Here is a 13,857-nt window from a genome sequence, read left to right on the forward strand (position 1 = left end):
TGGTGTAGGGGTGATTCTGAAGGAAGCGTACAGTAAGAGTGTAGTGGAGGTGAAGAGAGTTTCTGATAGGGTGATGATCGTGAAGGTGGAAGTTGAAGGGATGATGATAAATGTCATCAGTGCCTATGCTCCACAAGTTGGCTGTGAGATAGAGGAGAAAGAAAGATTCTGGAGTGAATTAGATGAAGTGGTAGATGGTGTACCTAGGAAAGAACGATTGGTGATTGGGGCAGACTTTAATGGGCATGTAGGTGAAGGGAACAGAGGTGATGAGGAGGTGATGGGTAGGTATGGTTTTAAGGAGAGGAATGTGGAAGGGCAGATGGTGGTAGATTTTGCTAAAAGGATGGAAATGGCAGTGGTGAACACGTATTTTAAGAAGAAGGAGGATCATAGGGTGACGTATAAGAGTGGAGGAAGGTGCACACAGGTGGATTATTTTCTGTGTAGGAGATGCAACCTGAAGGAGATTGGAGACTGTAAGGTGTTGGCGGGGGACAGTGTAGCTAGACAGCATCGGATGGTGGTCCATAGGATGGTTTTGGAGGCGAAGAAGAAGAGGAGGAAAGTAAGGTTTGAAAGAAGAATAAGATGGTGGAAACTGAAGGAGGAAGAGTGTAGTGTGAGGTTCAGGGAAGAGGTCAGACAGGGGCTTGGTGGTGGTGAAGAGGTGCCGGATGATTGGGGAACTACTGCAGGAGTGATGAGGGAGGCAGCTAGAAAAGTACTTGGTGTGACATCTGGAAATAGAAAGCAAGACAAGGAGACGTGGTGGTGGAATGAGAAAGTGCAGGAGAGCATTAGGGAAAAGAGATTGGCAAAACAGAAGTGGGATCGACAGAGTGATGAGAAGAGTAGGCAGGAGTACAAGGAGATGCGGCAGCAGGTTAAAAGGGATGTGGCGAAAGCCAAGGAAAAGGCATATGAGGAACTGTATAAGAGGTTGGACACTAAGGAAGGAGAAAAGGATTTATACCGATTGGCCAAGCAGAGGGACCGAGCTGGGAAGGATGTACTGCAAGTTAGAGCAATAAAGGATGGAGAGGGAAATGTGTTGACTAGTGAGGAGAGTGTGTTGAGAAGATGGAGGGAGTATTTTGAGCAGCTGATGAATGAGGAAAATCAGAGAGAGAGAAGGTTGGAGGATGTGGAGTTGGTGAAGCAGGATGTAGATAGGATTAGTAAGGAGGAAGTGAGAGCAGCGATTAGGAGGATGAAGAATGGAAAGTCGGTTGGACCAGATGACATACCGGTAGAAGCGTGGAGATGTTTAGGAGAGATGGCAGTGGAGTTTTTAACCAGATTGTTTAACAGGATTCTGGAAGGGGAGAGGATGCCTGAGGAATGGAGAAGGAGTGTGCTGGTACCGATCTTTAAGCATAAGGGAGATGTGCAGACCTGCAGTAACTACAGGGGAATTAAGTTGATCAGTCACACCATGAAGTTATGGGAAAGAGTAGTGGAAGCCAGGCTGAGAGAAGAGGTGACCATCTGTGAGCAACATTATGGTTTCATGCCGAGGAAGAGCACCACAGATGCCTTATTTGCTTTGAGGATGTTGATGGAGAAGTATAGAGAAGGACAGAAGGAGCTGCATTGTGTATTTGTGGATTTAGAGAAAGCGTACGACAGGGTGCCGAGAGAGGAGTTGTGGTATTGTATGAGGAAGTCAGGTGTGTCAGAGAAGTATGTGAGGGTGGTGCAGGACATGTATGAGGACAGTGTGACGGCAGTAAAGTGTGCAGTAGGTACGACAGACTGGTTCAGGGTGAAGGTTGGACTGCATCAAGGATCGGCCCTGAGCCCTTTCCTGTTTGCAGTGGTGATGGACAGGTTGACGGACGAGGTCAGACAGGAGTCTCCCTGGACTATGATGTTTGCAGATGATATTGTGATTTGTGGTGAGAGTAGAGAGCAGGTTGAGAAGAGCCTGGAGAGGTGGAGATATGCGCTGGAGAGAAGGGGAATGAAAGTCAGTAGGAGTAAGACAGAGTACATGTGTGTGAATGAGAGGGAGGGCAGTGGAGTGATGCGGTTGCAGGGAGAAGAGGTGGAGAAGGTGGAGGAGTTCAGGTACCTGGGGTCAACAGTGCAAAGTAATGGAGAGTGTGTTAGGGAAGTAAAGAAAAGAGTGCAGGCAGGGTGGAGTGGGTGGAGAAGAGTGACAGGAGTGATTTGTGATAGAAGAGTATCTGCAAGAATGAAAGGGAAAGTTTATAGGACTGTGGTGAGGCCTGCGATGTTGTATGGATTAGAGACAGTGGCATTGAGTAAAAAACAGGAGGTGGAGCTGGAGGTAGCAGAGCTGAAGATGTTGAGGTTTTCGTTGGGAGTGACGAGGATGGACAAGATTAGAAATGAGTTTATTAGAGGGACAGCACATGTAGGATGTTTTGGTGACAAGGTGAGGGAGGCGAGATTGAGATGGTTTGGACATGTGCAGAGAAGGGACATGAATTATATTGGTAGAAAAATGCTGAAGATGGAGCCACCAGGTAGGAGGAAAAGAGGAAGGCCAAGGAGGAGGTTCATGGATGTGGTGAGGGAAGACATGCAGGTAATTGGTGTAAAAGAGGCAGATATAGAGGACAGGGTGGTATGGAGACGGATGATCCGCTGTGGCGACCCCTAATGGGAGCAGCCGAAAGAAGAAGAAGAAGAAGAATGCCAAGTAGAATCAATACCTCACTGCAGACTAATTCAAAATACATCATTTACATCATGCCTAGTCTTTATATCATGACCTGTGTAAAAAAAGATTTCACCCTCCTTCTTACGAATAAAGGCACTCCAGAAACATCTGTCTTTTAAACGCAAAATAACGGAACACGTATTCGTACTGAACCGTTATGGTACTGGATTTACGTGCGGAACATAGTTAAAATCATAGTTCCCTAACTAACATATTACGTGGCGGACCACAAGTTTGTTTAGGCTCCGCCTTGCACTTTGAGGGTGGCAAAATTATTACTTTGTTGCAAAGCCGTTGTTGCAGACTTTCCAGACTTGCAACATTAAAAGAAATTCTCCATCTATCAGTGTCATTGCAACCACCATGGAATATTTTACAACTATACCACCAGAATTGCATGGCACACTTCATTACCAATGCAGGACACTGTACTATAGTATTACTACAGACACCCTGCACTCTTGCATGGAGACCCGTTTCCCAACAAGAGCTAAGCGCATATGCCAGAAGTTTGCAACCTTAAAACAAAGGGTTTTTGCGACAGCAGTGCCGTCTGTTTCCTCTGAATGAAGCCCGCTGTGCCACAGAATATCGAAGCCTTCTGGTTTGAACATGTTGCGTAGATCCTGCCACCCACAGCGCCCTCATAATAACCAACAAATGATGAAAGAGTAAAACAAGATAATCCTCAGTGAATAGGCACCAGTTTCACGTCTCGACTGCATTGAACAAACCGCTACTGATCGATGGTTGTATTTCGATTAATTATCTATTAAAACTGGATCGGATTCGAGGACTGTTCCATCAACTGCTGCACACTACTGCGCTAGCAAAAGGTCACCTCGCAGATTAAAAACAGACGGCATTTACTTTATATATTCCATTAAAGTCTATGTCAGAGAGTATCAGCCTACAACTAGACTACGGCAATTGCTTAAGAAAAACATTTAAATGCAGCGATCCAAGTCCAGTTGTACAATAGATATCATTAAAATTATTAAAGTAAATGTGAACCAGGAAAAAAAATACAATTATGTACCGTATTTTTGGGACTATAAGCCACTTTTTTTCCCCCACGTTTTGAACCCCGCGGCTTAAACAACGAAGGGCTACTGAACACTTTTGGGATGAATTGGAACGCTGACTGCACCCCAGGCCTCGTTAATCTACATCAGTTTACAATTTAAAACCACTGTAGAAAAATGAACACAAATCTCCACAAGCATACTCCAAGATCTAGTGGAACTTCTTCCCAGAAGATTGGAGGTTATTATAACCACAAATGGGGAATAAATGTAGAACCAGATGTTTAAATGCACATACAAATCTTTTTTTTATTAAGGTGTCTACAAATGTCCATATTCTTCCTTATACTGAGCACTATTAAGGCTGATACAAATCTATTAATTAATCCAGACTGACTATGAGTAAACATTTTGCCAAAACTGATAAGCAAGTTGATTGTAAATTAAGTGCTTCTTCAGGTACTGTAGGAACTTTGTTTTTTTGGATTTTGTTACAAAGAAATGCTTACAGCTATACAGTAAAGTACATTTCTTCATCTCCGTTGAGTCGGGACACACTGATCATCGTAAGTAAGGAGTGCGCTGCGCTCGGTATTCGCTGAACCGTGGTGTGCTCGTGCTTCGCTGCAAACCCTGTGCACGATTCATGCCACCTGTTTAATTTAATGTCCACGGTTACTCTCTCAGATGCATTCACACGCAACCAAATGTTTTGCCGGGCTACTTGTAGGATTGGTGGAGTATCAGTGTAGGAGAATTGGCTACCGATCACACTGGAACACTGCGCATCATGAATTGGGAAGAATCAGAAAAGATCAGGCCAAGCTCTCTACAAAACCAGAACTTGCAACATGCGAAGACTGGACGGGAGTGCAATGCAAGCTTGATGCAGGATCATTCATCATCAGCAGTGGGGGCTGACGTCTATGCAAACACACACACACACACACACACGCTACACACAGACCACCTGCACTTGGGAATAGGAATGAGAAGCCAGGTGGGCTGTGTTTTTATTAGAGAACAGAGAGAGAGAGAGTGAAAGAGTGAGAAAGCAGTACAGTGTGTAAGAGAGAGAGAGAGAGAGAGAGAAAGAGAGAGAGAGAGAGAGAGAGCGCGAGAGAGAGAGAGAGAGAGAGAGATGTCAGCAGTTAGATGTGGCAGGTGCGGTGAACACAGCAGGACAGAGCATGAGCGAGGGTGAGAAAGAGAGATATAGAGAAAGAAAGAGAGAGAGAGAGAGAGAGAGAGAGAGAGAGAGAGAGAGAGAGAGAGAGAGAAGAGAGAGAGAGAGAGAAGCTATATTGCCATGTACAGGTCTGCTATTGCTCTCCTTCAGCAGCACTTCATTACTGTGCTGACAGCTGAGATCAGGCCAGACACCCGCCGCCCAGGCTGTTATCAATCCCCCCTACAGCAGCCGAGAGAGAGCTGCTGTCTGTGTCCTCTGCATGAGCATGCACACACACACACACACACAAACATAAAGAGCACACACGTAAAGAGAACACAACCTAGAGTGTTGCAGTCTGCACATTATTAAAACAAAAACAAAATGCAATCCAATGAAGATCACTGGATATTTATGACACTGACAAATACACAGCCATTGCTCATGTCCGCTTTTGAAATGATGCTTATCAACAGGCTTCTATTTCCTAAATGCCGCTGGAGTGAGTGTTTACAATTGAGATAAATATTTTGCTTTTCGTAAATTTGTATAACACACACTCACACACACTCAAACACCTATATTCAAAGGCCAAAGAAACAGTTATCCAAAATTTTTTACTGAATTTTTCTTGATATCCGTGATACATTATAGATGAAATCAAGGGAAAAACACAGAAAAGTGCAAAATGATTCAAACTAAACCTTACAAAAAAAAAATTATAAAAACATCTGCCATAAGCAATCATTATATTTATTATTTCTTTGCAAATAACATAACATTTTAGTGCTGCCCATCGTCTGACTGCATTTAAGCACAAATATACATCACTGCTAATGATCTGTTTTATTGTCCAACAAAATATATTAAGCAAACTTCTAATCTTCTACCTCATTAATTAAAGACTACCATATGACCAGCTGTTTACATACACTATATGTAGAGATAAAGGCTCCAGTTGGATCCCACTTTAAGATTTCATACATTGGATATTGAGGATAAACAAACTCTTAATCAATACTTAAAAATCTATTTTTCAATAAATAAATAAAAATTCTACATATGCTGTTTCTCCATCACTGAACATTTAAAGGCTCTGGCATGGAGGAGTTGTTGAGCTAATTTATGTGTTGCTCAGGAGCACCTGCTTCCACAACTCCAACTGACTGTATAAGACTGTAGACAGGACATTACTATAAATCACACACTCCTGTGCTCATGGAGTTTTTCTTGCCATAGTTGCCCTGAGCTTGCTCATCAGGGATAAATACACACATTTCAATATGAGTGAATTTTGTTCTATAATTCTTACATTCATTACATACATCATAGTGCTGCTTTGAGACGATGTCTTTTGGGGAAAGCGGTATAGAAATAAACTGAACTATACACCAATCTACCGTAACATTAAGACCACCTGCCAAATATTGTGTTGGTCCCACTGACTCGTCGAGGCATGATCTCAACTGAGACTTTAAAGGTGTGCTGTGGTGTTAGCAGCAGATCCTTTAAGTCCTGTAAGTTGCGAGGTGGTGCGTCCATGGGTCAGACTTGTTCGACCGGCACATCCCACAGATGCTTGATTGAATTGAGATCTGAGAAATCTGGAGGCCAAGTCAACACCTCAAACTAGTTGTTGTGCTCCTCAAACTATTCCTTAACCAATTTTGCTTTGTGGCAGGGCACATAAGGGAAAGGGAATACCATTCCATTCAAGGGTGTACATGGTCTGCAACAAACATCCAAATGGATGGCCAGACCCAAGATTTCCCAGCAGATTATTGCCCAAAGCATCGCACTGCCTCTGCCAATGTGCCTTCTTCCCATAGTGCATCTTGGTGCCCTGTGCTTTATATCAGAACTAGCAATAACAAATTTATTTGTAGTTAAAATAAATTTGATATCTAAATAAATACATTTTATCTCCATGATAAAGAGATAATCAGTGTTATTCACTTCAAACGTCCATGGTCATAATATTATGACTGATCGGTGTATGGACAAAGGTATTTGGACACCTGAATTTTCCAGCCTGATGTGGTTCTTCCCCAAAATGCTACCACAAAGTTGAAAGGCACACAATTGTAAAGCACGTCTCTGGCTGTGGTAGCATTCAATTTACCCTTAACTCCATGGGTTGTTAAGGGGTTGGAGTGAAAGATCTTGAGTGGCCTGCTTAATAGCTCTGACCTCAACTCTAGTGAACACCATTGGTATGAATTGGAACGCTGACTGCAACCCAGGCCTCCTCACCCTACACCAAACCAGACTTTACAAACACCATTGTGACTGAATATAAACAAATCTCCACAGGCACATTCCAAAATCTAGTGGAACATCTTCCCAGAAAAGAGGGGGTTTTTATAACCTCCAGTATATAAGTAATATAAAACCATTATATAAGATGCACAGAGATTCACACATACAGAGCACCAATATGAAGATGCACAAACATAGATGGCAAAAACACAGAGGTAAAGATGTTCTGAGACACAGACACACGCACTGGGAAAAGACATAAGCATAACGATAGACACACCCGGGTGCTGACAGACAGATGCACACAAACTTACAGTCACCACCGCTAATATATTATTAACTTTTCCATGAATAAAGTGTTAGAAAAAATGTTTAATTCTTTCACAACTTCTGTGACTTTGATGAACAAATGAGAGCAAATGGCACATCACAGATTTTTCTTTTTAAATGATTGTAAAATGAGCGAATGAAAAATTAAGTAAAACTAGTTGATGTCCAAACTCACTTGTGATTTGTGACACCATATATCTTTTGGCTCTTTCATTTTATAGCACTTATCCAGACTCTGTGGAGAGTGAAGACACCACTTAGCCTTAATTAACTAACAGCTAGCGCACACATTTACCACCCGACCCACACCCACCCCACACCCAGCCACCCCACCCCACCCCACCCCACCCTCACAAACACCCATCACAATAATTACTTTTTCCCATTAAATATTTAAAAAACAAAATAGGGAGAGGACGCCTACACTCACTCACACTCACACTCACCTCACACACTCACTCACACACTCACTCACTCACACACACTCCACACTCAACCACACACACAACACACACTCACTCACTCATTGCTCACTTACACACTCAACTCACTCACTTGTTTACTTACACAATCAACTCACTCACTCACTTACACACTCCACTCATTTACACACACACACACATACTCCACTCACTCTCTCTCTCTCACACACACACACACACACTCACTCACTCCACTCACTCCCCTCACTCCCTCCCTCCCTCACTCACTCCCTCACTCCCTCACTCGCACACATTTACTCACTCGCACACATTTACTCACTCGCACACAGTCCATGCCAACTTTGGGACAGGAATGATTGACAACAATGTGCTGCTGCTTTTTTTTTTGTCGTTCACAAACATAAAAAAATTAAAAATTAAAAGTGGCAGCGTTTTCCAGCAGACGTCCGAATCGCTTAGTCAACTGATTGATTGCATGTAGGTGACTCATACTAAAATGAAAAATGTGTACGTCTATACAGAAACTTGCAGTCATTCGTCTAAAACTGCACTGGAACTTTAATAAAGGAATACCTCTTATGAAAGCAGGATTCAGATTGCCTCCTGGACAAATACAAAAAGATTTCTTCATTTCACTATTGAGTCCTGGTGGTCTATAGGATGTTTTTTCCTTTCGAAATCCAGCTGACCTGATTGTTTGACCCGAGCTTGTCTTTAGTGGCAGGTTAACAAAATCAGCGGAGTAAAAGTTGCCGTGGCAACGTGCCTGCATCATCACGGCCTCTCCATCGCCGATGCCGCACGCACACTGCAAACAAATGATCACAGCGAGCGGCCACGCTCTTGCTGATGTCACCCGTAACCATGGCAGCCGGAGCTCAGCTGTGACGCTCTGCGTGCGTGGCAGGGAGGCGGATGCACACAGGAGATACATGGAGGTAGAAAAGAGAGATGGCAGATGAGAACTCTTTTTTTTTTTTTTTTTTTTTTTCCCGCTTTCCTGAGCAGTTTTGCGTTCCTTTTCACTCAGTAAAATGCCCGAAAGTAATAAATGAGAAAATAAAATAAACAAATTTAAATGCTTAATCAAAAAGGTAATAGTTGCAATGAAGGGGGGGGGGGAAGCTTTAAATTAACAGCTTTTCGCGATCACGTCTGTGTGAATGTGCACACAGTAGAGCTCAGAAAATCTGCCTGTGCCTCCTGACAACTGTTCTGACTCATGGTGCAGAGCTCAAAAGACATATTTATGATCTAACACCAAAAGGAGGAATGAAAACACAAATCTCTCTCTCTCTCAATCACACACACACACACACGCACACGCACACGCGCACGCGCACGCGCACGCGCACGCGCACACGCACACGCACACGCACACGCACACACGCACACGCACACGCACACGCACACACGCACACGCACACACACACAAGCCACAGAGGGCAGTTAATGCTACACCGGCAGGGTCAATCTGCCAGTGTGCCATGCTTGGTGCCCAGCCTACCCTCAGCCATCAGGCAAGCTCTGCCCTGCCATGTCGCACAGACCACAGCAGATGGCTGGTACACGTTTATAACATCGGTGTGCCTGCATCTGTGTGTGTGTGTGTGTGTGTGTGTGTGTGTGTGTGTGTGTGGGTAACAGGAGCTAAAATTAACTTTAACAAGGACAATACGCATTCTAATCAGCTTTCCGTGTTTACTATTGTGTAACGGGAGCTCAGGAATAAATTATGTACACTAAATATTTTTACTGCGCAATGCTCTGGATCGGTGCTAAAAATAACAGGTTTACCATTTCATGTAATATCACATGGATGACACAAGTGCTCAAAATCTCGTGTGTGTGTGTGTGTGTGTGTGTGTGTGTGTGTGTGGGTAGGGGGTATTTTTTTCCTAAAATAGTTTTATAATAATAATTAATATGATTATACAGTACTTATAATTAAGGTATTTTAGTTCAATTATATGCTTTTGACTGGTCATGTGATGAATATGTATAAAAAATAAATAAATAAATAAAATAAAATAAAAAAGTAGCCTCTTAAAATAAATAATACAAATACAGGAGCGAGCATGCTGTGCAGCACTGTCTCCCCTATCTGACATCTGGTTTGACAGGATGGTAATTAACCTCTTAAAGCTGCTGCTAGAGAGCCGAGTATGTGGGTGGACCGGTAGGGACCTTTTCCAAGCAGCCCTGCCCACGTCTGTCTCTGCAGTCACGACCGGCTCTCCAGCATATAACAGAAACTCCCTTGCTGCCTACCAACAGGAGATGAAGGCTGACCTGCTAACTTCTGGAACGCTTTCAAACAGACCTCGATATCGAATTTTTTTAATTTATTTTTTGGTTTGTTGGTTTGAAAATGCATGGGGAGTGTTTGATTGATGAAGAGAAGAATTGTGAAAAGATGGGAAGTGCTTTCCTGACCCCCTTCCTTCCTTCCTAAAGACCTTGCATTCTATTTTACACCCCCTAACAGCAAAACAAAAAAAAGCTGAACACGTAAGGCTTCCCACAGGAGATAAAAAAAATAAGTTTTTTTGCATAATAAAGCCTAAACTGCTGCAAGGTTTGTGTAGCTCATAGTTCATTTACAGCCTTTGTGTCTAGGCCTTATCCTACAGTCAGAAAAGACATTTTGAGCACAAGAAAGTTATTTCAAGTCTGTCAGGTTATGTTAGCTCAAGGGCATGATTGCTCTAAACAGTGCAGCAGACAATAGGGCATGGCTCTTTATTCAAATACATTCTAACTCAACCACCAGTTCTCTCTGGATCAGCTGAGCTAGCTTCGGATTCAGCCTAATATTCCATTAATAATGCGACTGATAAGCTCAATTAGATGACAAACATTCATGTATATACCTTAATCAGAGTAAATAAAACTGATTAATGATAAGGGAGTGACATTTGTACTTACTAACACCAATAAGATCATCAACAGCCATTTCATTGACATATGTGACAATATTCAGCACCCAAATTTAGTAAGGATGCAGGAAAAACTATGCCCTATTGTTGGTGTGCCATTCAAAAAAGAAAAATGGCTTATAAAGTTAGGAACACTAGAAAGTATACTGGTCTTACATATATTATACAAAAGAAAATTGTGTGGACAACTAAATCGTATGTAATTTTGGAGTGTGCTTGTGGACATTTGCGCTCATTTAGCTAAAAGGGCGTAAGTAAAGTCAATTAAAGTAGGGTGAGGAGGCAAGGAGTACAGTCAGTGCTCCAATTCATCCCAAAGGTGTACAATAGGGTTGAGGTGAGAGCTCTATAGCAGGCCAATCAAGATCTTCCACTCCAAGTCATGTGAAGCACATTTTCTTGGAGCTCGATTTGTGCTAAGAATAGGTTTGGGTCTCCTGGTTCAAGTGAAGGAAATATTGAATGCTACCGCACCTAAAGACATCCTATCCAATTGTGTGCCTCCATGTGCTAGTAGTTTGAGGAAGAACCCCATATGGTTGCAAAAGTCAAGTGTTTCAATACATCTATATGGACTTGTGTTTGGTTGGACTAATGATGTGCATGGGTGTCTCACTAACATATGGCAGGTCTGACCTGAATATTCAGCAAGCAAACTTAGCAAGAATGCAGAACAGAACTACGGCCTATTGTTCTTGTGCTATTCAGGAAAAGAAAAATGGCTTTTAAGGTTAGTAGCACTAGAAAGTGTAAATGGTATTAGAAATTATTTACTGGAGAAGCGCTAATCTGTACGTGAAGATCATTTTAAAGCCAGAAGAATCCGTGCTGCTGAATTACGGGGGAAATTCAAAATGCTGTGCGACTTTATCTCATGCGCTCGAACGCTTCGCAACTCAATGTTACCTACGATTTAATAAAGAAAGATCTCCACCTTTTGGAGCGTCCAATAACAAACAGCTCATCTGCAATTGGAAAGAATTTATCCAAAATAAAAAAAAAAAAAGCATGACCTCTAGTGAAGGAGTCCCTGGAAACTGTTTACATATGCACATCACAGGAAGTAGTGTTGTAAGCTCCCGGGATCGATTGCGGTTGTCACCAGATGGCAATCAGCACTTTCAATCTTTTGTTGTCAGTATCAGCTTATCGGCAGAGGGAAGGCCTGAATGCCTAGGACGCAAGTACACTCTGACCTCCATCATCAGGGCCAAAGCAGAAAGAAATGCTAGCCTGGCAGACAACACAGCCAGCAATACGGCTAATGTATCATTTGTTGGTCTCAGCTTGTTCTTATTACAGGATGGAGAGTCTGGCTTCGTTTTTTATTTTGGGTTTTTTTCCTCTCCAAGTGCGTCCCTGAGATTACTGTTAAAAAAATTAGCCCTGAAATCAGAATTCATGTTTCAGAGCTCTCTGTACCTGTTAACTGTAATGAACACCAATGTGATCATTTAGAGGGGGAAAAAAAAAAACAGCCTTTCATCTTAATGCTAATATTTAGAATGTTAAAACACTGATACTCTGGTGAAAGCACAGGCAAAGATAACGGAGATGCAGCTTTTAGCCAAGCGTAACGCTTGCAAAAAGTAATTAGACACCCCGTGCTGTTCCTGTCATTTTCATTCCACAGGCCTTCAAACCAATTTTTGAAATTGGCGGGCAAAAACTAACCTGGATCATGTAGAGCTGGGCAATGCGGTATTCCTCCACGCTCATGGGCATGGGGATGCGGTACTCTTTAATCAGCATGTTGGCAGTGGAGTGGGGTGAATGAGTGATCCACCAGGCAGGCCCTATCTCGGGGGCGTCAGAGGGCTGGAGCCAAATTCATCCCATACACCTGGAGAAAGGAAAAACAGAGACAAAGTGAGTGAGATACAGACAGATAGAGAGAAAAAGAAAGAGGGCGAGAAAAAAAGCGGGGGAGGGGGTCGAAAGGGGAGCGTCAATATTCGTTATCTTCAGATCTCTGCTCGACACACATGCTCTTCACGATGTAAGGACTGTGCTGACAGGACGAAGAGTATCCTGCAGAGAGACACAACACAAACACCAGACAGGGTCGGTAATGAATAGACAGTGAATTCTGATAAGCAAGAATTCACTGGAAATCTACCAGCACACCAGTTTGAAAAAATAAATAAAATAAAAATAAAAATAAACCTCCAGCTCAAAAAAGGATTATTCCAGTACAGGACAAGCTTCTATAGCCGAGTTTGGAAATCGGAATCAGAAAGGGAAGCGTTAAAAACTGCAGAGCATATTTGAGAGAAGTTAGTCACCGGTCAATAGCAACAGTGTCAACGCAGCAGGACAACACTTCAGCGGGTCTTTGCCGGCATCGCATGACACACCACGCTTAGGGTAAGAAGGATCATCCACGGTTATGATACACGACTCTGCTGTGTGTGTGTATGTGTGTTTAAAACAGGTTCAGCAGCTTTAATGGTAAACAGTTTGAGTACACTCACAAATGGTTTTCAGTATACTGGACAACCTTTTGTCAAATAAAGGGCCTTGGCCTCTATATGGAGAAAAAATTTATAAAAAAACATAAATAACAAATTATTCACACATGAAAACAGGATCTAAATGTCACTTCATTAAAAGGCAACATTCATCCCTTATTTGTCCATGAGTGTCACATTAAGATTTAAAACAAATTTCCTTGGTAAAAGAATCCTGGCCAGGAAAGAAATGAGTGTTCCAAGTTCATTGTGTTGAACAAACACAATTAAGACAGTGCACTCACAACTAAGTACACATACAGCTTTAAAACCTTTCACCAGTGCCTGTGTGAATTCTCCGATCTGATTGGATAAAATCGGTTTATTAATTTACTAGAACGGCAGCTCTGAGGGTAAACCCTGCCTGTAATATAAATATGCTTGTTGTAATATGCTTCTGTGGTAACGGCTAATTTATGGGGCGAATGATCCACATCCTGGCATGGATTCTTTGCCTATAACAGCATGCCACGTTCTGTCTTAATCCC

General features: G+C 42.5%; 1 protein-coding gene across 17 annotated transcripts in view; it reads right to left on the reverse strand.

The window, feature by feature from the left end:
* Positions 1–13,857, reverse strand: part of pitpnm2 (phosphatidylinositol transfer protein, membrane-associated 2) — a 60,439-nt gene that overhangs the window by 30,475 nt on the left and 16,107 nt on the right. For all 17 annotated transcript variants that reach the window (XM_083569239.1, XM_083569242.1, XM_083569249.1 and 14 more), the window contains exon 2: positions 12,534–12,702. In XM_083569239.1, coding sequence (XP_083425365.1) covers positions 12,534–12,611 — 78 coding nt within the window. In that variant the 5' untranslated portion in view covers positions 12,612–12,702. The remainder of the gene's footprint in view (positions 1–12,533; positions 12,703–13,857) is intronic.

The sequence above is a fragment of the Silurus aristotelis genome (assembly GCF_946808225.1).
Source record: "Silurus aristotelis genome assembly, chromosome: 18".
Classification (NCBI taxonomy): Eukaryota; Metazoa; Chordata; class Actinopteri; order Siluriformes; family Siluridae; genus Silurus; species Silurus aristotelis.